Consider the following 26,420-nt stretch of genomic DNA (forward strand, 5'->3'; position numbering starts at 1 on the left):
GTGTCAGAGGCACAGAAAGGAACACCTAAACCGCACATGCACATTTCAGCTGGCTGCCTTGTCACATTCATATCTACTAACAAACTTCTGTCTACAGATGGCCAAGCCCAAGGTCAAAGGATTGGAGGCATGCTCTACCTTTTATTAGAGGACTTTGATATAGGACAAGGTATATAGACACAAACAGGGATGAATGATTAGGACTGATGGTTCCTTCTACCATTGTGGTTGCCTAAGCAACCCTACATGGAGTGAACTACTCAGCAAACAAGAGTATTATTTATAACAGTAAGCACACAAAACTCTGAACATGACAGATAACTGGCCAATGAAGGATTTCATGAATAAATACGCACATGGATGAATGATTAGTGTTGGGATGTGTTTCATTTGACAGGAAACTTTTAAATATGGAGGGTAGCTGTCAAATAATGAGTTCTAACTCTGCTCCTACCCACCATTGCTGTCACTCATCAGAATCTGCTATGAAACAGCAACATATTTAGGGAATAAGATATGTCAATTATCATACTGGATACATTACATGTGTTCTTTAATTTAATATTGATAACAACCTTATGAAGTGAAATATTTCTTTTACCCATTTCACAGAGGAAAAGCTGAAGCTCAGAGGACTTATGAGCCCCCTACCTAGTAAGGGGAAAAGCCTCTCCTCAAGGGGCCTTAATCCAGAAGGGGGTCAATTATGTAAGACTCCTGAGATGTCTTTCTCTAAGATGTCTTTCTCTAAGATGTCTTTCTAAGATGGCTAATTAGACACTTAAGATTTGTAAACACCTTTAGGAAGGAGTTATTTAGTGCATAACTGAACTAAATCTTTTGTCCCATTTATAAATACTTCTGCAAAAGAGGTGATTTTCTTAGCCTTATCTGTGAATGAGTATAAAAGTATTTACCTGATAAGGTTGGTGTGAGGATGAAATGAGACAATGCATGTAAAGAGCTTAGCTAGCACAGCACCTGAATATAGAAATGGTTCAATAAATGGTAACTGTTACCATCATCATCACCAACACTATTATTATCACCATCACCATCATCATCACCAACACCACCACTGTCATCATTGTCACCATCAACATCACCATCACCGTCACCACCATAATCAGCATCACCAACACCATTATCATCACCGTCATCATAACCACCATTAACACCATTATTACCACCATCACCATCCTCCTCCTCCTCTTCCTCCTTCTCATCATCACTGTCCATCCGCAATTCCAATATTCAACACACCTTCTTTAGTGTTGTATTGGTGAGAATATGGTCCAGTTGGTATCATGGAAACAACAGAAAATGTCCTCTTTTTGGAAAATAAAAAATAAAAAGTAAAGGCATTCAGATAGGCCAGAGGCATGTTCCCTGTACCAGCAGTGTCTAGATTCTTATAAATATGTTCTGGCTCATTGCTTTCCTGGTCAGACTGTCGGGGTTGGGAAATGTGTCTCCTCAGCTTCATCTTCAGAGACCATCTGGAGGCAAAGACATTGGAGAGAAATGACGTTGCTCCAGGGGGCGTCTTAACATAATCTTCCCGGAAAGCCACGTGTCCAATTCTGAATGTCTCTCTAGGAGTAAATACATAAATTAACACAGCTGCATAAATATTTCACTTATCGTATGCAGCTTCAACAGGATTAATTATGCTCTAAAGTTAGACCTGTAAAGAGCAGCACTGAGCAGTACCTAATTATTATTCATCCTCTAGAAGGGAGTGTTCATCTCTTGTTATAGAGTAGCTTTGGCGGACAATTACGAGTGTAATGAATTTCAAAAATGTTTTAAAAATTTTTATTAATGAGCTGTATAAATATAACCTTTGAAGGAGTGTTAGATTATTGGGGGGACTTCTTACATGAAGCCCACCAAGCATTTCCCTAGGAAAAAGGCCACTGGTCTGCCGTAAGAGATACACAGGATCCAACAAGATCTTACCTTCCTTTTTTTATATGATCATTGTGTCCTTTCTGAAATAGTGGAATACCCCGTGGGGATCTTTGCTCTCAGTAGTTTAGCAATAACAATCATAGGTTCTTTGCAGCTTTGATCATGACTATCATTTACTGAGAAATATACCTTCCACCTGGCAGGTGTGGCTTAGTTGGTTGGAGTGTTGTCCTGTGCACCGAAGGGTCATGGGTTCAATTGCTGGTCAGGGCACATACCTAGGTTTTGGGTTCAGTCCCCCTTTGGGGCATGTATGAGAGAAACATCAGCACAATCGATGTTTCTCTCACGCTGGTATTTCTCTTTTTCTCTTTCCCTTCTGCTCTTTAAAATTAATGGACATATCCTCGGGTGAATGAGGATCTAAAAACAAAAGGAAGTATACCTTTTTAGGCAGAAATGTTTCAAGAAGGGAATGTCACAGTCTTTTTTTCTTTTCTCCCAGGAACGTATAGTCTAGTTGGTGGGTAATATATAAACTTAAAATATCTAACCTCGAAATATGAACATATTTACAATAATTCATGTATATTAAGTAATATATATATATTCTTAGGTGTCTTGGGTAGGTTAGAAAGTAGTCAAGGTGAGATATGAGATAAACTAGTTTTTTTAATGGAAGAATGAAAGGACTGAAAAGGTCACACACAAAAAATAAGAGTAGTGAGATTTAGATAAAGAATAGAATTGGCCAGAGCTCATACTAGAACCTCATTCATTAACTCATTCAGCATTGAGCAAATATCTGTTGAGTGCCTGGTATCTCTCTGGCACCTAAAAGGTAACACTTGAGTGAGAACATAGATAATGAGTAAATCTGGGACCTAAAAATGGCATTTCTGCTTTGGGGGGGGGGGGGGGCGGGGGTGTTGAACAGGTGATCTCATAGGTCCCACCAATCTCATGGATTTTGTAAATTTTTTATGTGATTCTGGGATTTGAAGAGACAGAAAGGAAGTTAAGAGGGGTTAAAGCCCTTTTGATGTATAGAGCCAGCAAAAAGATATAAAGAACAGACTGTATAATAATATTGCTCAGAAGCAAGTAATGCTGAGAAAAAGGAAGAAAATGATTGTTTTTGAGCTCGCACTCAATGGTCCAGCTCTGTGCTAAGTACATCACAAATGGTTTTAGTAACTTTTCATACAACATTCTAGAGTTGATCGTATTATCTCTGTTTTACACTCCAGGAAAATGAGGCTCAGTTAGGTTAAGTGAGTTACAGCAGAGCTTCTCAAACTTGAGCGTGAATGGAAACCACCTGGGAATTATGATTTCAGTGGGTCTGGGGAGGGGGAGCCTGGTGATGCTGATGCTGCTGGTCTATGGACAACCCTCTGTCTAGATTGTCATAAAAATTGCACCAAGTTCATGTGACTCCAGTTCTGATCATCTTTCCATTAAACCATGCTGCTGGGAGAAATCTTGGTCATGAGTAGCCAGATCACCTTAGTTTCAAGAGTGTGCTTTAGCACTGACAAATACTTAATCTTCCATTTTGTGCTTTGCTCAATTTTCATAGCATAGGTTTATTTTTTAAAATATATTTTATTGATTTTTTACAGAGAGGAAGGGAGAGAGATAGAGAGTTAGAAACATCAATGGGAGAGAAACATCGATCAGCTGCCTCCTGCAGACCTCCTACTGGGGATGTGCCTGCAACCAAGGTATATGCCCTTGATGGAAATCGAACCTGGGACCTTTCAGTCCACAGACCTATGCTCTATCTTCATTGAGCCAAACCAGTTATGGCCATAGGTTTATTTTGAAACTCAAAAATGCATGACTAGTCTGTGTCTGAGACATTACTAGTCTGAATGTATTGAACAAATAAAATTAAATATATGTATTCACCCTATATTTTTTATGTTTTTTTTATTAAATTGATTGGGGTGACATTGATCAACATGAACATATGGGTTTCAGGTGTGGGTTTCTATGTTACAAGATCTGCACATTGCACCATGTGCCCACCACCCAAAGTCAAATTTTCTCCTGTCACCATATATTAAGACCCCATTCTCGCCCCCCAGTCCCTTCCCTCTGGCAACTACCACACTGATGTTTGTGTTCACGAGTTTCAGTTTTATATCTCACATATGAGTAAAATCATATGGTTCTTAGCTTTTTCTGATTGACTTATTTCACTTAGCATAGGTCCATCCATGTTGTTGCAAATGGTACTAGTTCATCCTTTCTTATGGCTGAGTAGTAGTCCATTGTGTATATGTACCACATCTTTATCCAGTCCTCTATTGCAGGACAGTTTGATTGTTTCCACGTTTTGTCCACCATGAATAATGCTGCAGTGAACATAGGGGTGCGTATATCTTTGCAAATACATGATTTTGAGGTTTTGGGGTATATACCAAGGGGAGGAATTGCTGGGTCATATAGTAGCTCCATTCTTAATTTTTGGAGGAATTGCCAGACTTCTCTCCATGGTAGTTATACCAGTCCATATTTCCACCCTCAGTGGATGAGGGTTCCCTTTCTCACACAACCTCTCCATCACTTGTTATTGCTTGTCTTGTTGATAATGGCCACTCTCATAGGTGTGATATCTCATTGTAGTTTTGATTTGAGGTGATATCTCATTGTAGTTTTGATTTGCATTTTCCTAATTGCCAGTGATCACCATATATTTGTATAAATTATTTATATGGTATACCCCATTGTACTTAGATCATATTTAGGTATATGTGACTGATATCAAATGTGAAACATGTGAAAGATATAACATATGTACCTCTTGTATTAATATTGTGTTAAATAGGTGACCAACAACGCATTTTGTGGGGACTCTCCCAGTTTTAAACCTAGCTAGTGAGCCCAGTTATAAGCTTATTGGGGCACATAAGATAGATCTATATGAGATAGTTGAAATACACCACATCTATGATTTCAGTTGGATAGGTACATTGGGTACCTATCCATTCCCCTTATCCCTTTTGTACTGCAAGTGTGTAAGCAGTCATTTTAAAGACACATTCAGATTGATAACAAATTAGAAGGGACCACACACTCTGCTCTTGTATTAGTAAGGAGCCAGGCTGCACACAAATCCAGAGCTTTGGGAAGCACCCCTCCAGGATAGAGATGCTCAGATCTGGGAGTGGGGAGTGGTGGAGCGGAGCCCGTGGAGAAGCCCACTCCCTGCTTCCGGGGTGTCAGTCAACGTGCCTAGTTCCTGTCTTTGTCGGCTGCTCTTCCACTGAAGCGGGCAGGATTGGCTTTTGATGGCTGGGACCCATGCTGCCAGCCAGGGTACAGAGCGTTTGTGTGATTACAGGAGCTCTTTGTGTATCTAATTAGCATTCTCATAAATTGCTCTGAGCCACTGGATGGGTCGCGAATAGCCTCAGCCCTGCCGTTGTCCAGCTTTCCAGCTTAATATCTGTGAGCTGCCGTCTGAGCTTGGGGTTGGGAGAGCTGGATGCCCCGCAGCGTGGGTGGCGATGAGCGCCGGTGCCTCTGCTGTCCGATGGACACATTTGTGAGCAGCCTCTACGGCCCGTCCTCTTAGGGCCGGCTTAGGAATGGCCTGGTGGTGTGGGTACGGAAATTGCCGAAGGCCCACTCACTCCTAAATATTTTCCCATTAACTCTCTACCGTGTCTGAAATTCCACCACCTTTAAGAAATGGAATTCCTTTCTCAGTGGAATTCCTTCTTCCCTCTTCTCCTAACTGTGCTTCTTGATTCGACATTTGGCCCATCCTTCAGGGCCTCCAGAAAGACTTCCTTAGAGCCCACAGCTCTGGCCTAGATGCCCTTTAGCTCCATACTTGTAGCGTTCTTGTGGCATTTAGCAAAGCAAGTGAAGGGGTAAGCTAGAAGGTTCTATAAGTTCCTAGCTGTATGACTTTGAGCACATTAATTTCTGAGTTCCCGTTTTCTCATCTTAAAATGAGAGTCATTTAAGGATTAAGTGTGCGAACAAACATGAAAATAACCCAGTGCTTGACACACATTAGGTGCCTGCTCATTGCCGATCTGTCCATGACCCTGGCCGGCTGCAGTACACTGCACTGTAAGTCCTCGAGGGCACACCCTGTCATGTCCATTGTTGTTGCCTCTTTCTCCCCTCAGGGCTCACTACTGGGCCTGACACACAGTAGGTGCTCAAATAAAATTAGTTGAATGAACAAATGAATAGATTTGGTGACATTACAGATATGCTTTTGCAGGGCTTATTTCTTCAATTAAGTATCTTTTCTGATGAAGAGGATGCTGTTTTCTTTAGGAAGGACATTAGCTATCTGTCTCTAGGGAGAGAGACGGGAGGAAGTCACTATCCAATCAGACAGTCTTCCCAATCCTCTGGACCTGTATTTATTGTAAGACAGAGGCAGATTCCTCCATTGTCTAATTTGTGTGCAGTAGTAGTCAAATATTCCTCTTTTTCTTTGTATACTTTTTAATACAAATCCTCTGGGATGGCTATAACCAGCAAGATGACATATTTCCCGGGTTTTAGCACTGGAGTGGATCATAAATTATTACTGAGTTTGTGGTTTGAGGTCAAGTTGGTAGACAAGAGAAAGAGTATGCTCCATAGGGAGTGGCGTACTATGGCCCAAACTATGGCCACGGCCCAAATCCAGCCACTGCCCATTCTTGAAAATAACGTTTTATTGAAACGCAGCCACATCCATTCATTCAGGTGTTGTTTGTGGCTACTTTCAATGGCAGAGTTGAGTTGTTGCAACAAAAACTCTATGACCTGCAAAGCCTGAAATATTTACTATCTGTCCCTTGCTAGAAAAAGTGTGATAACTCCTGGTCTTAGACTGCCTGGAGAAAGATAAGAGGGCAGAAAAGACTTAAAATTGTAGGTTGTCCAGTTCTCCTAAGGGAAGGGAAAAGATTAAGGTGCCAAAGGGAAGAATGGAGAGCAAGGAGGGTAAGGAGGGCAAGAGCGACACAGATATATGAGGGGAAGAAATAAAAGGGAAGAAAGGAAATGAGAGGAGGGGAAAATGATGAAGAGGAAAAGACTAGTCAAAAGCAAAGAAAGAGGGAAAGGGAGAGTAATAGGGGAAAAAGAAGAGGAGAGATGAAGACAAAAGAAAGGAAGGGGTAGGGAAGAGAGATCAGAGAGAGAGGTGTGGTAGGTGGCCAGTCAGGCAGTGTTCAGCCTGGGCATCGACAGGGCCCGCTGGATTTGTTCAGCCGAGCACTGAGCCATGTTGCAGATGAAACTGAAGACATCTGAGAGTGTCTACTGGCCCATCTCGGCTCTGAGGTGCAGCAAGGCACAGACCACTGGCTGCCTCACTCCGGACTCGGAGATGTCTAATTGATCTCCCGCTGGCGTCCCCGGCTAGCAGTTTTTCGTGACATAGGTCCTTGTGTCCTCAGATGACTCAGCAACACCCGATTGCAACCATTTAAAGAGATAAATGCCAAAATAAGGATGGGGGTTTGAGGAAAGGCAGTTCTGAGACTCTGAGAACTCCCTTGGAGGGGAAGAAACAGTTTTCCATTCTCTAAGTGGAAATCTTTCAACAGCCACCATTATCATTGTTATCCTTACAGACATTTATAATAATAGGTACGCTTACGGAGGGATAAACAGGGTCATAAAATCGTCTCCATCCTTATATGTGTAAATTTCAGTCTTCGAAATGATTAAATGGCATTAGTTATGATTATTAGTCCCTGTGTACAGGTGAGGAAACTGAGTCATGGGTAGGTTAAGGAAGGTGTCGAGCTACTAGTACATGGCAGCTCTGCTATTGGAACCTAGGCAAGGGGGCTCCAGGACTTTGCTTTAATCATTATGTAATATTGCTTCTTTATCTGCTGTCACCCTCACCGACATCCCTAAGGCAGGCTTTCTCATCTGGAAAGAGACAAAGCTGTGATTGAAACACACGCCAGTCAGAATCCAGATTCAGTGTCCTTCCCCTTCCCTGAAGGAACAGCATCTGTCCCCTGCAGAGGATGCTGGGAAAAATGACTTCGTGACAAAGGTTGAGGGTGGGAGAGAGAGTGACCTACACTTCGTTCCATTTTTCCATGGAGAAGGAGACTTGTCCATGCCCCGGGCCCCGGCACCGTGGGAACAGGCTCAACCTAATTTTTGAAATCATTCAACCCTGGCAGTTAGGAGAAAACTCCGGGCCCAGAAGCAAGAGATGAGAAGGAATGAAACAAGGACAGAATGTAATTAAGAGGAGTCAGATGTTCGGCCCCAGCACAGGCAGCCTCTCCAGGTTCACAAAGACCCGACTTGGTCGCCCAAATTGCTTGCTTCCCACAGAGCTCCTCGGAGCTGCATAATCCCTGGCATTTCAGAAAGTTATGGTTTCTTGCTAAACATGTTTTAATCAAATTGAGACTTCAAAGGCAGAAATCACATTTTGGGCTGAGCTAAGCTAATCTGTAAATCACGTCTAATCAAGTTAGCAAAGACCAGGTGCCATTGACAAAGCCATTTGCTCATTCGTTCCTTCTCCCTGTAGATCTGCGTTCAACAGAGAATAACTGAGCAGCTTCAAAGCTCAAGGTGGCGGGATATAAAAATAACTAAAGACTCCTGTTCTGTTGCCCTTAACAGTAACCTTACCTATAAAGATGCTTGTGTCACTTCTGTGTCCATCAGACTCAGTTGGGGAGCCTGTGGAAAACACAGATACGGACATTATACCCCCTGGGGCATTTTTACATCTACTTGGGGGTATTTTAATACACAATAAGATTTAAGGCCCTGGCTGATTTGGCTCAGTGGATAGAGTGTCAGTCTGTGGACTGAAAGGTCCTGGGTTTGATTCTGGTCAAGGGCACATGCCCAGGTTTTGGGCTCAATCCCCAGTAGCAGGTGTTCAGGAGACAGCCAATCAATGATTCTCTCTCATCATTGATGTTTCTATTGCTCTCTCCCTCTCTCTTCTTCTCTGAAATCAATAAAAATATATATTTAAAATAAGATTTACTCTTTAGATTAACCACTCTTTAGATTAACAATGTTTAGCACTTAGGAGCATCTTATTCTCTGATCGGCAAATACTGTGTACATCCACCCCTGGCCAACAGTTCACCCGTTTGAAGTCCATGAAATTGGGTGTTGGCCCTGTGTTTCATTCGTCCTCCTTCTCTCAGGGCTCCTAACTGGGTTTCCATATCCAGAGCCCTTGGTGATTGTGAAAACCTGAGACCAAATGGTGTGGAACTTGGAGGTGTCCGTGTGCACAGTGACCACAATAAGGAGCATAGGAGATACGGTGTGGGGTGTGAATGGAGGAAGTCATCAAATAGGCTTGAATGTCAAGCTTCCTCATTCAGAAAGAAACAACATAGACATGAAAGTGTTTGTTGCTTCCAAAGGTTTCATTTTCATGTAATAACTGTCAAAAATAAAGCAGGCAAGACGGAAAGACCCACATTTGGGCAGACAATGACCCACTGCTTTTATTGATTAAATTCAATATGAAACCAGATTTGGACCCGATGGCTCTCCTGATCCTGTACACATGTGAATGTGGACCCATTTGAAACCACCAGGGAGGTGTGGCTTGAGATCATTCCTGGTGATGGGTTGCCTGAGTCTAATTTTTTTCCATGCACCCGAACCTCATTTATACACAAATAGCAGCTTTGATATAAACCCAAAGTGGGTGATTAATGACACTTATGATGCCCCAGCAATGGACACCTCCTATAACCCAGAAACTAGTTCAGAGCAAACTACTTATTTGGAAATGAAGTTTTTCAACAGAAGAAAGTGTCCACCTTAAGCATAAAGTAGAAGTAAAGGGCCTACCTGCTTTGCCATTGGGCTGTGACTAGATGGTACCATAAAAATTAGACTTGTTTATCTCGCTCTTAATTTTAACTAGAGATATCGTTGGAATAATAATGAAACAGCACTTTCTTAAGAAACAGGTAAAATCCATACATTTGCCAGAGAGTCATTGACTGCTCCTCTGAGTTGAAGCGCCAAGGGTATTTATCTGTGTAAGTTCTCAGGGAATTTTCCAATAGGTCCCTTGAGATCTGCAGTTGCAGTGTTTACTATCAATCTGACACCAGGAGTGGAATAAGACTGCAGTGCCAAACTTATTCCTGACAATCAGTGAGTGGCTCAAATCAGGAACACCAAATGTCAAGAGAACCATTAAAGTTGAAATACAACATAATGAAGGACTTGCTGGTAAGTCAAACATTGATGTTATAGAACCTCATGTAGGAGTGACAGGATGAATAAACAGTGGCCCCAACTCCCTCTCAGTCTGCATTTTTAAAAACACTTTGATTTGGCAAAGCAATATAATATACATAGAAAAGCATCCCAATCCACTACCTCAACATAATTGTTTTCAATATATAATTACCTTCTGGTCCTTGCTACTTGCAGACACATTTCTTTAAATAATTATTGGTTATGTACACTTTTATATTTCACTATTCCACTCGCCAGTATATTTTAAACATTTTTTCACGTTACATAACCTGGTCTCATAATTAATTTTTGCATAAAATATCATATTCACTATTAAATAATATTTCCTTACTTTATTTTCTTAATGTTAAACATTTTTTGCTTATATAGATAACTAGAGGCCCGATGCATGAAATTTATGCAAGAGTAAGCCTTCGCAGCCACGGCTGCCTGGATCCCTCCCTCGCAGCTGAGGCTGCTGCCTCGATCCTGCAGCTGCAGCAGAGGCTTCATCCTGGAAGGACATCCGGTCTAATTAGCATATTATGCTTTTATTATTATAGATGATGGAAGGAACATCTTTATACCTTTTTTTATTAATTCTCTGTGTAACAAATTCTTAAATGTGGAGTTTGAAAGGTAAATGGCTATAACCATCCCTAGGAATCTTGATTTATGGTCATATTAATGCCCCAAAAGGTTGTTGCCAAATAAATTTACTATTAATAATGAGTCACTGTACCAAGTTCAGAACAATGTAGCAGCTCTGAGCATTGTGGTTCTTTTTGCTATTATAGGAGGTATGATGTGCTATCTCAGGGTTGCCTTCATTTGAATTCCTTTGAATACTAGTGAAAGACAGGAGGGGGGAGATCTGAGTTGTCTTTTCATCTAGTTTTTGACCATTTTACTATTTTACATATACATTTTAATGAGCATTTTCTATTTCTTAGTAATTGGTTAAAACTTTTATTATTTCACACACAAAAAGTCATAAATGTAGCATCAGGGGTGTCGCTAAGAACAAAGGCTTTGGGTTGCAAGAAGTGATTTTTACTTGCTCCATGACCTTGGGAAAGTTACCCTTTTTAACGGCCAGTTTCCTCCTCTTTCAATTGGGGATTCTAATGACCAACTTCACCAACTTGAATGGTATGAGAATACCCAGTATGTATCATAGGTGATAACAATAGTGAAGAGCTTAAATTGGGGTTTATTCTTATTCCTATATATGTTTTTCTTAAAAATAATTTTGTTTCCTGTACTGATTGCTTAAATAATGATCTGCTAACTGTGGCCCACTGCCAGCTTTGTGAATGATGCTTTGTTGGAACACAGGCGCATCATCCGTGCACTCCGCGTGCCTGTGGCTTCCTTTGTGCGGCAGGAGCAGAGTTGAGCAGTTGTGACAGTCACCATCTGGTCCATAAAGCTGCAAAAGTTTACCAATTAGCCCTTTACAGAAAAAGATTGCTGACCTCTGCCTTAAATTACAAAAGTAAAAAATGTATTCTTTAAAAATTATTTTAAAATAATTCCAACAATCTGGATGAAGTTAACATAGTACATACCTTTTTATTTTTTAAGACTCTTTTTATTTTCTGTGTAAACAGTTCATATTTCTAGAAAAGGTATTTCTTTTTCTGGATAGAAATATTGCTTCTGTTCACTCTACTTATTATGCCCTCTCTTGACTCCCAAAATGCAAGAATACCTTCACCTCTGGTATGCCACTCTTATTCTATTTTTGCCTTCTATCAACTGTAATGTACCTTCACTCTCTGGCACAAAGCTCAATGTGCAATTCATTTTTATACCACTGTGTAATTACCACCCAGATCAAGATCTGGAACATGGCCAGCACCCCAGAAAGCTCTCTCATGGCCCTTCCCAGCCAACATCCCGCCCCCCCCCCCCCCTCCGAAAAGGTCAACACCACTCTGTTCTCTGTGATCATGGACAGCTTTTGCTTCTTGAATTTCAAATAAATGGTAGAATTATATAACGTATATTCATTTATATCTTTTGTGGCATTAGTCCATATGAATGAGTTAACTACAGCTCATTATTTTTCATTACTGCATAGTATTCCATTGTGCGAACGTATTACAATTTAGTTATACATCTGCTAAGATGGACACTGTGTTAGTCTTCGTTTTTGTCTGCTTTGAAAATCCTTGCACATTTTTGTGCACGTAGGCACTTAGCTGTTTGGGAATACACTTAGAAATGAAATTGCTGGGTCATAAGTGCACATGTACTCTGCTTCCGTAGATACTCCCAGTAGATAGTTTTCAGAAGTACAACAAATTTACATTCCCACCGGTAATGCATGTGGCTCCTCTATTTCTGTGCGCCCTGTTTCTATCTTCTAGGAGAGAGGTAAAGCAGGCTTGCATAACTGAGCTCTGGGTGTGTTCCTCGGTGGCCGTGTGGATGGATATCATTGTACAATCATAATGAACAGTGGCCCCAAATAGCCAATAGTTTACAGATGCAGATTTCTTCCCCAGCTTCCTTAATTCATGACCTTGATTCCTCTCACTTGACTTCAGCTGCATCATTAGTAGAATGGAGCAAAAAGTCAATAGTGTCTGCCCTACTTACTTACCTGAGTTGGAATCTGTATGTAACTACTCCCCTATACCCATATGCTCTCCCACTCATCCCTGGCTCTGGTCTCTCTGCCATCGGTACTTCTGACCTATGATAAGGGGGAAGGAAGCCAAATAAGAACTGCCTCCCCCCATTTTTCCCCTTCTGTTCTTCACCCTTCTTCTTTTCCCTCTCTCCCCTTCTTCCTCTTTCTTCCCTTTGCTTTTCTTTCTGCTTTCTCTTCTTTCTCCTTCATGCCACAGCCAAGTCTTGAGTGCCCATTAAACTCGCACGCACTGTCCTAGGCAAGGGGAATGCAGATAAAACGGGGATGAGCTCCTCTGCTTAAGGACCTTGCAGTCTCAGGAAGCTTATTCAGAGCACTTCAATAGAAAGGGAGCTAAAAGGCAGTGACGTCATTTTACTTGCTGAGAGAAAGATATTTTTTGGCAATGGGATGTGGAATTTTTGCTATCCTTTTTTTTCTTCTTACATCTATAGCCTTTTAAAAACACAAGGATCCCTTTGTGATATTAAAAAGCCCTCATGCTCTTACACAGTGAGTCATAGGAATTAGAGGACTATTGATTGAGAAAATGTGCAATGTCAAAAAGTTACTATGAATTCATTTGTGCTCACAAATGCATATGCCTTTTAAGTCATACCAACTTGACCATCTCTATGTGTAAGAGACAAATTAGCTAAGCAGACTCCAGAAGTGCTTGTTAAACACAGAATGCCCTGGACTTCTTGAAAATGTTCTACAGTCATAACTCCAGATAATCATTTCTCACCAATTCTACCCACGAATGGAAAATTGTGACCACGTACATCGTTTGATGTCTGATGGAGTTGCCCAATTCTTGCTCCAATTTTTCCTTTTTCTTCTTTAAGAGACACAGGTTGAGGACCTGTGTGCACAAAATTCCCCAACTCCAGCTTGCACGGTTGATCACGTGGCCTTCTGAAATCCCAGCCAGATGGCGACAACCCGCAATGAATTCCACGGTGCTCGAGCTCCATCCACAGAGCAGAGACCTCAACTGGAAGGTGGAACATTTATGCCAAAGACAGCCTGTCTCTGCATATAACTGGATATATTTAAGCCTATTTTTATTCTGGTTTTGTGACTTCTCAGCATTATACAGAAATGGAATATTCTGACATTTAAATAAGGGAGATTTATCTTCCAAAGTTAGTCTATTTGTGTCCAGAATCTTGTATTCTTCCTCTCCCCGGCTCCCCAGCCCACACCAAAGGTATTTTTTTTCTCTTTAGCAAGTTGTTCAGTGACCCTCGGAGATCATGGATACAGAGATTCTAGGCTCCAGATGCTATTATTTCCAGATCCAAGGTCATCTGACTGAAACTCAAGAGTTTAGAATTAATGAAACTAAAGTCCCAAGGTCAGTGATAAGATGGTCTGGCTGACCGTACGCTGTTTCAAGGCCACATATTAAATCCTAGACCTGACCAGTGGCTTCCTTCCAGGGCAACTAGGCAAGAAACAGAGTTGGCCTCAAACCTGCAGACCCCCAGCTGTCCTCACTCCCGACCACAGTTCAGAGCTCACAGTGGCTGAATCTGTTCTCCGGGAGAACGGGAGGCTGCCACTGATGGTGCCCCAGATTTTCTACAAAGAAAGTTGTTCTTTTGCCATTTCCAATTCCATTCGGGCTTCTGAGAAACTCCAAGTGCCCAATCCCTGGACAAGACATGAAACAGGATTGAAATGGGGTCAGTTCCCCTCTTGGTGTTCACAGCAAACCCTAATGGGATCAGCAGCAACGTCACTCTGACGTCTTTGGCTGTGGATAGAAGTCGGTTCCCCGTGGGGAACCGTGGGACTCTGTTGCTGGGACCTTTGCTTAGAACGTGCTTGCCCCCCAGTCAGCCTTGATTTCAAGGTTCCAGAGACTATTCCTGACCCCTTTGCCTGTGACTTCACAGATTCTTTCCTCTCTTGCTGATTCTCAGATCAGTGAATCACTAACTAAACAAAAGGAAAGCTTCATCTACAGTCAACACACTTTTTTTCTATTTTTTTATTATTAATTTCAGAGAGGAAGGGAGAGGGAGAGAGAGATAGAAACATCAATGATTAGAGAGAATCATTGATCAGCTGCCTCCTGCACGCCCCCTACTGGGGATTGAGCCTGAAAACAGGATATTTGTCCTGACTGGGAATCCAACCCGGGACCCTTCAGTCCACAGTCTGATGCTCTATCCACTGAGCCAAACCAGCTAGGGCATCACACTTTTTTTTAAATCCTCAACAAGATTATTTGTGTTTTTTATTGTTTTTGAGAGAGAAAGAGAGAGAGAGAGAGAGAGAGAGAGAGAGAAATATTGGCATGAGAGAGAAACATAAATCAGTTGCCTCCCTTACGCACCCAGATTAGGGATTAAGCCTGCAATCTAGGTATGTGTCCTGACCAGGAATCAAACCCACAGCCTTTTCGGTGTATGGGACGACACTCCAACTGATTGCATCTCTCAGCCAAGACTTCAGTCAACACACTTTTATGGACCCACCGACTATGTGCCAAGATCTGTGCCAGGGACTGGAGATTCAGGAAGAACAAGGAAAGATCTTCACCCTGAATAAACTCACCTCCCAATGGGGAGGACATAGAAGCAATTGACAATTATACTTGAGTGTGACAGATTTTCTATTGACAAGATATCCTGATGCCACAGGAGAAACTGTGGTCTCTTACCAACATCCCTGTGCATTCAGGGAAGACTTCCTGGAGATGGAGACTTCTGAGCTATGAACCCCACATATAGCCATTGCCAAGTTTTCAGCATGATATCACGCAGCTGGTATATCCACAATAAATTGTTATGGTGCTGGTGATACTGACAGTTGTTACATATCTTGGAAGCAGGAGAGTTTAATCTGGACATTCTGCCTGGCTCTGAGGCCATGACCCGACTCTACTAGTGGTTGTGTTACTGTGGTAACATTTCCTGGTGACCTTCCTCCACACTATAGCGCCATTGTGCAAATCTTTCATCCTTCACCTACCTGTGACAGCCTGCCTTCTATTATATGTGAGGAGACACTGGGCTTCCGTGGACAACAGTTGAAGAATCTTGGGTCCACCCAGCACACAGCTGGTCTCATCCAATGGCCCCACTGTTCCCAGGATACCCCAGACTTCTTAGCATGAAAGCTGAGTCCTTTGCAATGAGCTCCTGCCCTTCAGGCTCCTTCTTTGATCACTTCTTCCTTCCCCCAAATCTCTGATCTCAAAACACTCCACGTTGTTTTCCTGCCTATGGCCCTATGCAAATTCAATCATCTTATCTTGCCATAAACACTGGTCTGCAGGTCTGTCTCTCAGGACTCTGAGCTTGTAGGGGCCAAAGACCGTGTTTTCCATCTCTGTGTACAAATACAGAGATGCTGACTCTGTGCTAAATGCTTAAGAAATTTAATGAACGGATGGATGGATGGATGGATGGATGGATGAAAATGAGTGAATGAATGTGGGAAGGAGTAAGTCAAAACTAAATGACGTCAATCAGTTGGAGTGTCGGCCCATACACCAAAAAGCATTAGTTGCCTTGACCAGAAATGAAACAAAATATTAAACTCAACTTCTACAAACCACATACTATTTCTTTCCATAGATCACTGCTTAGGGTCAGGTGCTTTGGCCAGAGACCACGGGAAGAAAATATGTAGATGTGTGCCTGCAAGGGTACATGTGTGGGCTGATTTTAGAAGATGTACTGCAGCAAATTCTCAGGCCCTGCGTGAAGCCTAAAGGGTATAGGTCCACAACTGACTGTTCACCACTGACCTGGGGGAGAAAGGCTCAATAGTCTGAAGGCTGGTCACATTGCATGCTGTAAATCCTTTCCGGAAGCAATGCCCTTAGTGCTCGGACAGTCTTAAGAACAGGCTGAAATCTAATCTGAAAAGCAACTGCAGTCCCTGGGGAGGTGGGGAGAATGAGTCTGAGGGCTAAATAAGGAACTGATTTCTCTTACCATTGAACATAGATTCTTCTTGGAGGCCTAAGCCTTCTCTCTGGACATGCATCCTTGGACTCATAGGCTCCATGGGAGGGCATGGGAAGGAGAATGTGATCTACCCAGTGCCCCAGCCTCCCTGGCTTCAGGCAGGAAATAATGTGATCTCCAGCAATACTGATTGCGTAACAAGTGTGTTCCAGGCACTGCACGTGTGCACCCTCATTGAATTCCAACTTAACTCCCACGCAGTAGATGCTGTTGTCCTACATTTGGTAGGTGATAGATCTGGTGCTCAGAGAGACTGAGCAGGTTCCTTCACCTCTCTGGCCCCATCTGTAAAATGGGTGTGACAATGGCACCAGCCACATTAAGTTGATATGAAGGCTTGTGGCTTAATTTCGGAAAATTCTATAGAGTGCCTGGAAGAGAAGATAATTTATGTAACTTTGTTAAATAAAAGAATTGAAAAGTTGATAAATGCATGGGTGTGGGGATGGATATGTAAGAGGAGTATCTGGATCAAGATCGAGTGGGTAGCACCTGTTGAAGGTGGGAGTTGAATGCAGGTGGTCTGGTTCTCATACTACCCCCTGTGACTATGTAGCCCTTACGGGATGATTCAACACGCTCCCCAAACCCTCGGAAAAGGGCACTACCATTTGTAGCTCATTCCAGTGTTTTCTACCAGAAACCTTATTTCCTATGATGTGCTGGATGGTGTCTACTTAAATTTTTATTCATTAATTTTTGCAAATCTGAAAGCCGTGACTTCTGCCTTGTGAGTGAGTGGATGGATGATGTGAGAGTCCATGCTGGTGGGTGGGCCCACTGTCTGTGTCCTTTCTGCACAGGATTCGGTCTGACCAATTCTATATGTGTCATGCAGCCTCTTGCAGCATCACCCAAAGTGCTAATGGCAGCAAGTCTCAGACATACGTGTGCACAGAGCTGTCTCCGATATCCTCGCCTGTTCCCTTCTAGATTTTACATCTCTCTGGCTCCTGCTTCTGGAAGCCCCACCACGCTGCCTTTTAACTGGCAGCTTTAGGAAAGAGAGAGAGGTCTGTGACACCTGGTTTGACACACGGCCTTCCTAGGATGGCACAGAACTCCGAGGCTGGCAGAGAGACCGTGCTGGCAATGCCTTCTTCCCTGAAGATAGATATAGGAAGACCCTCTGAACAGGTGTAACTTCCATGGATACAAAGGCAACTTCAAGTGCGCGTGAGCTTCCTGTCTGTCATTAGAGGTATAAATAGAGAGAGAGAGAGAGAGAGAGCTCTGGGCTCTCAGATACAGAGAGCAAGACAGTACGGGCCTGGCTGCAAACTCGACACTGCTCCGGCTCCCTCTCCTCCCAGGAGAGCTCTTAGCTTTTGTCTTTGCAGCGAGAATGAGTCTGCTGCAGGAGAGACATTTAATTGTCCCATTTACCAGCTCCAGTTTACAAGATCACGTCGACAGGGATCACGGCCTCTTTGTAACGGAGCAACTGACAGCCGAATGAACATCACAGCGCTGCTCCTTGGAAAAATGGCACTTGCCGCTTTGCCAGCCGACGACATGCAAACGCCCAGCCTCTGACGCTGGGGCCCCCTGCACGTTCCCTCTTGCTCTGCATTTTCTCTATTTATATGGCAGAAACGCTCACCCCACAGACCTGCGCGTTTTGCAGCGCTGCCCCATTTAAGCCTGGGGCTGTAAGGAGAGAAACAAACGGAAAATACGGTTCAGCACTTGCTATGTGCTGCAGGCCACGAGAAACACCAAAATCATAACACGTGGTCCCTCGTCTCCCTCAAGGAGATTACAATATACTTGAGTAAATTAAAAACGAAATAAGAAAGTATTTGAACTGCAGTTCAGTACACACATAGCAGAAGGCTGTGAGGCAGGAAATGAATAACTGGAAAGGGATTGGAACAGGCTGCAATTGGCATTGAGAACTGCGTTTTGTTCTCCTCTCTGGATGTGGGTCTGGTTTACCCGGTGGACTTATTCAAAGAGGGAGGCGGTGTTTGGGCAGAGGGCAAGGGAGTCTTGATATTCACATGCTGAAAGGAATCGAGATGATGTGTCTTATACCGAGACTGACCCTGTTACAGGCACACAAGCCTGGCTGTCTCTGAGACAACACCAAAAGGAAGATGTGCTGGGAATGTGACAGAACATGGGGAAAAGACCCATTTTTGTGTCCCCACAGACTCCAAAGTGTGGGAAGTCAGCAGCACACAGTATTTTTGAGGGGATGGCCTCAGAGTTTTTTGAGAAGACGAACCCATGGACAAGGTGGTGGTGGCATTGAGTGGATAATGAGATAACATGACAGTGTCTCCCATGACGACTGCAGCTCTGTGGAAGCACCGGGGGCTGCTGGGAGGAGAGGACTGGAAATCAGGATAGCCCTTCCCCTCACTTTGCCTGCACCACTGAGTAACCAGCACCCTTCCTTGTGAAGAACTTCTAAAGAGGCACATTTCCTATTTTCTCCTTCCAGAATACATACGCGGTTTAAATCCTGATTGCAAAAGTTATACATGCGTATATGGTTGTGGGACAACGGAAAACCCAAGGCCCATGTGCCCTTTCATGCTGCAAACGCAGAACTCAGGATTACATGCAATTGCACATACGCACATTCACACCCTCCCACACCCCCACAGTGCACAAAGTGAAAAAGAAAGGGAAATCTTTAGGCGCCAGAAACAGAGGGGACTCAGATGTTCCCATGGCACTTTTCAGCTGAGGTGCGGCATCTAAGGGGGGACGGCCTTTAACATCCACTTGGGGCCCTGGATCGTGCAAGGGAGTAGAAAATGACACCACTGCATGAGGCTGAGACCTCCAGCGAGTCAACACATCTGTGAAAAGGAGATTAGAAAAAACTGTCCATCAAAGCAAAGAAAGTACAAGAAGGCTTGCCATCTGTTTGAAGCTCTGAGAAATTAACACCGAAATGAGTATGGAGGTCTAAATGTATGCTACTGAAATGGTGTGATAATTACAGTAAACAAATTTCATACTAAAGCTGGTGCATTGCAAGTCCCTGGGACCGTGATGGAAGCAAACCCAGATCCTCGCAGCGGGGGCACTTCTATAGCCCAGTGTGCTTGGGAGCCCTCTGGGTGTAGGGGTAGAAGCAGTCTGCTGAAGATTAGCTCATAATCAAAAGTTACTAATGTCACAGGGAAGTAAGCCACCATGAGATGCAGCACACACAACCAATAAGATGGGAACCCCAAGAACCAAGGGAGCGGGGAGGAGGCAGGGCAGAGAACAACCCAAAGACTGTAGGGTTGAATTGTTAAATATAAAAGTTTTAAAAATAACAGAGGAGTAGGACATTACGATCAAAAGAACTGGCAGATGTACCACAGTTTTCTAATCCATTCATCTGTCGATGGGCACTTAGGCTGTTTCCAAATCTTAGCTATGGTGAATTGTGTTGGGGGGTGGGGGGGGGGGGTGGTAAGAGATCAACCGAAGGACTTGTATGCATGCATATAAGCATAACCAATGGACACAAAACACTGCGGGGTAGGAGAGGCTGGGGGAAGATTAAGGGGGGAAAGGAGACAAATGTACTACTCTTTGTAATACTTAAAGCAATAAAACGAAATTTAAAAAAAACTGGCAGAACTTTTAAAAAAGGCAGATGAATGTCACAATTAAAAGAGATGAAAATTAAAACAGAAAGCTAAGTATTACTAATGAAGGAATAAATGAACTGGAAAGTGTACAAATCATCTAACGGCAGGACAGAGAGATAAAGGAATGGGAAATATTAAAACAAAGTTAATAACCTAGAGGATAGGATGAGAGGGTCCAAAATAGTTTAAACAAAATTGTCAGAAGCGAAAAAAGCCAGGATTATCATGTGTCATTAGAGAATTGTGTTACCACTCACTGCACACCTTATTAGAATGGCTAAAATCCAAAACGCGGAGAACATTAATCAATGCGGGTGAGGATGTGGAGCAGCCCCCATTCACTGCTGGTGGGAATGCATGATGCCACGGCCACTTCAGAAGGCAGTTTGGCGGTTTCCTACAAAGCTAGACATACTAATAGTCTCACCGTGCAATCTAGCGATATGCTCCTAGGTATTTACCCAAATGCATTGAAAACTTGCATCCACAGACAAAACCTGTACATGAATGTTTATAGCAGCTGTATTCATAACTGGTTAAACCAGGGAGCAGCCAAGATGTCCATCAGTAGGTGAATGGACAGACTATACATGTATGCGATGGAATATTATTCCACAATAAAAAGAAGCAAGCTATCAAGGCATTGAAACACACAAAAGAACCTAAGTACATTCTGTTCAGTGAAAGAAGCTTGTCTGAAAAAGCTACATGCTACATGGCTCCATCCATATGATGTTCTGGAAAAGACAAAACTAGAGAGGCCATTAAAAGATCAATGATTGCCAGGGGTTGGGATGGAGGGAGGGAGCGATGAATAGTTGGAGCACGGGATTTTTAGGGCAGTGAAAATACACTATGATACTGCAATGGTGGGTGCTTAGCATTACGTACTCAGCAATACCCACAGACCTACAGAGCAAAGAGTGAACCGCAATGTAAACTGTGGACTTTAGCTAATAGTAATGTATCAAGATTGGTTCATAAATTGTAAAAAAAAGAAATTGCCACTATCAATGTCAGAAGTTAACAGGGGAAAGTGAGAGAAATGGGGGCTAGGAGTATGTGGAAACTCTGTACTTTCTACTCTAAAAATGAAAGTCTATTAATTTTTTTAAAAAAAGATAGGATGGCGAGAGTTAATACGCCAAGCAGCAATGGGTGAGATGTTTCCAGAATTAAAGTTATGAGTCACCAGGTTGAAAAGCAGAGCAAATAAAACAAACCCACACCCAGATTCCACACCACAGACAAAATGAAATTCTCAAAAGCGAGTAGAGAGAAAATAGAAATTACATAGCAAGTAATTACGGGCCGACTTCTAATAACAGCTGCAGTCTAGATCAGAGGAAAACTCATAACATCTTCAAAAGGTCAAGAAACAATAACTGCCGACTTAGCTTTCTGTGTCCCATCAAATCAGTCAAGAGCTAGAACAAACCACCAGCAATACAGATTGATTCTCCGAAACATAAGGGAACAGTAGAGCAGTATGAAAACAGTCATTTTATTAAGTTCTTCGAGAGGGATCCAGTAATCAGGTGGACTATTTCCTTTGTTTTGCTCTGCATGTCTCTTGTATCTTAGGGATCACACACACACACACACATGTGCTCGTGCACGCACGCACACACTTCTAGCTTCCATTTAGCATTATGTGCAGACTCCTTGATTTTCACTGCCCTTGAAGGGTAGTGTGTAAAGGCTGAATCCTAGTCTAAGTGCCATAGTTGAGTGAATTGCTAGACAGTTAATATGATTGCTAGGCATTCAGATCAGAAAATTTCCTCCTAAATGGCAACTGGGTAAAATGCACATAAGAGAGAGACAAAATAATGCTAAGCATGCCCATTACCTTATTTCTTTGAAAGCCCCACTTGCTTCTTTAAGTGCTTACTGGAGCGGGAGGTGTTTAATTTGCAAGGGGCCATTCAGAGCCGGTTGGGGTGCTTCCCTTCAATCAATGCTTTGAGGCCTAAGTGCATTGTTTGTGGGTGACCATTTGGAATAATCCTGGATGTTCTTCTAAAGGAAGAGGGAAGAAGAAACTAATATATTTGAGGACGATGGTGTGCCAGGCACTGCGCTGGGCATTTTCTTCACAACAATACCGTGAAGGCTGCAATTTCTGAGTTCCTGTGATTCAGGCACTACGTTTTGTAATATTACATATGTGAGTTTGATCCTCACCATAAATGTGGGAGATAGGCAGTGTTATTATACCCATTTCACAGGCAGGATAACTGTAGCTCCGAAGTCACAGCTAGTGAGTGATGAAGTCATAACTGGACTGCAGGTCTTTCCACTGTAGCTGGCTGCTGGTTTAGCCCATGTTCTGCTCCAGGATCGGGTGTGTTTGAGGTTGAGATAGAGAAAAACAGGATGGGCAGAACATAATGATAATGACATGAACAAACAAAAAAACATACAAAAAGGCAAAAAAGGGACTATGCCAAACTATACATTATGTCATTTCATCTTCCTACAACAGACAGTAAGTAGGTATTACTATCATCACCTTCACTGAACAAGTGAGTGATGCAGACCAGGAAAGCTCAGTAATTTGCCTTCAGGTTACACAGCCACAGGTCATGGATGTGTATCCCAAACCCAAAGACGCTTGCCCCGGAGTGCATGCCCGCTTCTCACTGCCTGTGGGTCGTATCTTCCGTGCAGGTGAGATGGAGGAGCTGGAGACGCTGTGGCTCACAGGGATCTGCCACCACGAGAAGAACGAGGTGATGAGCAGTCAGCTGGACATCGACAACATGGCAGGCGTGTTCTACATGCTGGCGGCCGCCATGGCCCTCAGCCTCATCACCTTCATCTGGGAGCACCTCTTCTACTGGAAGCTGCGCTTCTGTTTCACGGGCATTTGCTCTGACCGGCCGGGGCTGCTCTTCTCCATCAGCAGGGTCAGTACCCCTGGCGGCCACTTCCTTTTGCAGTAGCGGGTCCAGAGAAGCATCGGGTGTCCAGAGAATCAGGGGGTCTTGATTTTTTGCAGGAAAGGGTCTGAACCTTGGGTGTTTATAAGCCGCAGTTTGCAAACCCAGATGACTATAGAAGCCAGAAAAGAAGGGCGAATGGGTGAAGCAGGCTAGGCATGAGAAAGGCAGCACCAATGATGTGAAAAATAGCTTCTGAATTGGGTGTCTGGGTGAGGGAACAATGGAGGATCCCAGGGCCTGTGACAAACTGCATAATGCTCACCATGCCTGAAGGGGGCAGTCCTCCTCAGTGGAGGACGGGAATGCGGAGCTAATATTATCAGGTCTCATTTGTAAAAGAGAAAATAGTGGTCTGATTTTGTGTGAAACCTTTCTATGTTAAATATTAGTAACTAATTCCATTAAAACACACACACAAAACATCATGTGGACCAAACAAAGCAGTCTGTGGCCTCCATCATAGCACCCAGGCATGCTATGCCACACTACTAACATCCCTAGGCAGGATGTGACAATGTGCATGCATTCCAACAGAACGTGCAGGACAAAACGTAATCTGCACACACAGCCACGCTTTGTGTACACACCCAACAAAACACGGAAAGCATGTGCAGTACAATAGTGTCTGCAATGAAACCAGACGTGAAGACCCATGAGAAAATGCACACACATCAAACAAGACAAAATACACATTCAACCCAACATAAACTACAGCACAGAGTACTGTGCTGTAGGGGAACTCAGAATGGGCTTAGCCCCAGAGTTCCCATGCAATACAAGAAAATCTCCTTTTATTGCATAACATGCCATGTGTGTGTTGCCATAAAAAGCACATGTGACCTAATTCACCAGTAATGATAACCAGCATGGAAAATGCTTATATTTGTGGAGCACATATATGTTCCAGGCACCTTATAAGAACTTTATACCCTCTATTTCATGTAACCTACAAACCAACTCTATGTAATTAGCTCCAGATTACAGATGGGGGAACTCAGAGTTATGAGGGTAGGGGTATTATCCAAGGACACACAGTTGTGGTGGAGCCATGGTTTGAATCTAAATAGTGTCATCCAGAGCCCACACTCTTACACATCCAACACGAGAGATTTGATACAAATCATACTATACAATATATATGTGCATGCAACTCACATAATGTGTTTACATATTCCACACAATCTAGTAATTTACTTGCATCATAATAAAAGCATATACACACATATTGTTTATTCATCATCTAACATAGTAGAACATTATCTGTCTACTAGAGGCCCGATGCACGAAATTCATGCAAGGGGCTCGGTCCTCACAGCCTTGGTGGCTTGCCTCGGCCCTCACAGCCCAGGCTTCATCTGGAAGGTCGTCCAGAAGGATGTACGGAAGGTAGTTCAGCTGTCCTGTCTAATTAGCATATTATGCTTTTATTATTATAGATTTTGTATCAATCATCTGTCTGTCCATCTCTTTCTCCACCCATTAGTTCATCCATCCATCCACCCATCCATCCATCCATCCAACCATCCATCTATCCATTCATCCATCTATTCATTCATCCGTCTGTTCATTCATCTGTCTGTTCATCCATTCATCCACCCATCTATCCATCCATCCCATTCAATCTATTTATCTCCCTATTTCTCCCATTTACTCTCCTTGGAATTTTTTTTCACATGTGTTTAATGAATTTGGATTTGAAACATGGTGAAAAATATTCCTTAAAAACATCTAATTTTATATGCTAAGCTTTATTGAGGAAACTAAATCATTGTTTAAAAAGGAATTTTTGTATCCTTAGCATTTAGTGATTTTAAAAACCTCTGAGATTCAGAAGGTACACATTAGCTTAGTGAGGAGGATTTGTTTTCTCCATTCAATGGCACTGTAAACTTGAGTTTGGTGCAAATACATATTTCTTAATTAGCTTGATGGCATCTAAACACACAGATTGCTTAAAAATAACAGTGTGCGTGCATATAGCTAGGTATGCCAACTTTAAGCTAATTCTCTCTGCCAATTACTAAAGGCTTTCTATATCCAAAGATTCTGGGATTATTATGAGCAAATGCACACTGTTGCAATTACTTATAAATCCTGCTTGTGTTTGGAAGAGCATTTCCTCTGTCTGAGATACCATTAAGGAAGCCAAGTTGATAGGATCATTATTATAAGAAATGAACTAAATCCCTCACTCCTGTTCCAAGCATCTTGAAGAATGGGAGTGTTGGTGGGGTGGGGGGCGGGGGGCGAGAAGAGACTGAGCCCACAGGAGCAGCTGTTATTGTGTTGTGCCTTGACGGGCTGGGAGAGCTGGAATTTGAACATCAGTCTCCCTTCCCTAAGCCAGAGTGGACCCCTCATCCCATAGGAGCACTGAAGGGACTTGTGTGCCCCCTTGAAACTCCCAGCCATCCTCATTCGTGCCCCCAACGGTTGCAGGGAGCCCTACAACAGCAACTGCCCTCCCTCCTTCTCCCCAGATGAGATTTGTCTTTTAAAATAAGCACAGCCTGGTACATGTGAATAAAAAGATCTCATCCTTAATGTACTTTTCTCATTCCGAGTTTACCTAATAAATCTCTCTCTCATTTTTTAGGGGAACTCAGAATGGGCTTAGCCCCAGATGCTGCGCCTAGAAGGGCTTCTGAGTTGCTAAAAAGTGCTCTTCCTTTCCTGGTCAAGGGCCAGCACACATTTCTTAAACTGGTCTGATGTGCATATGCACACACATGCCACCTTACATATATGCTTACATATAGTGCAGAGAACACACACCAAAGCAAAAGTGTCTTCAGTGTGTACACACCATCATTTTCTGTGAAATAAAACCTGCAGTGGGGAATTCCCAAGGAAAGAACCTACTTTCCTACAAATATAAGATCACAAGGACACAATGAATTATGCCTCGTGTATAAATGAGAGCCTGGGCCATTGTCTCTAATCCTCACAATATCCTATGAGGTTGAGTTGATCACACGAATCCTATGATGGAGAAACTGAGTCCCAACAGGTTAGAATGGGACCCTCCTGTTCACTTACGTTTCCTTGAAACAACAGAGGTCTTCTCACGTCATCTCTCATGCCAGAAAAATAAGCATGA

At 42.9% G+C, this 26,420-nt stretch overlaps 1 protein-coding gene across 2 annotated transcripts in view; it reads left to right on the forward strand.

The window, feature by feature from the left end:
• GRIN2A (glutamate ionotropic receptor NMDA type subunit 2A) overlaps positions 1-26,420 on the forward strand; it is a 392,774-nt gene that overhangs the window by 352,319 nt on the left and 14,035 nt on the right. For both annotated transcript variants that reach the window (XM_070412996.1, XM_070412997.1), the window contains one exon: positions 23,046-23,284. In XM_070412996.1, the coding sequence (XP_070269097.1) occupies positions 23,046-23,284 (239 nt within the window). The remainder of the gene's footprint in view (positions 1-23,045; positions 23,285-26,420) is intronic.

Source organism: Myotis yumanensis, unplaced genomic scaffold (assembly GCF_028538775.1).
Source record: "Myotis yumanensis isolate MYYU_CA2020_CCGP unplaced genomic scaffold, mMyoYum1.0.hap1 SCAF_4, whole genome shotgun sequence".
Lineage (NCBI taxonomy): Eukaryota > Metazoa > Chordata > Mammalia > Chiroptera > Vespertilionidae > Myotis > Myotis yumanensis.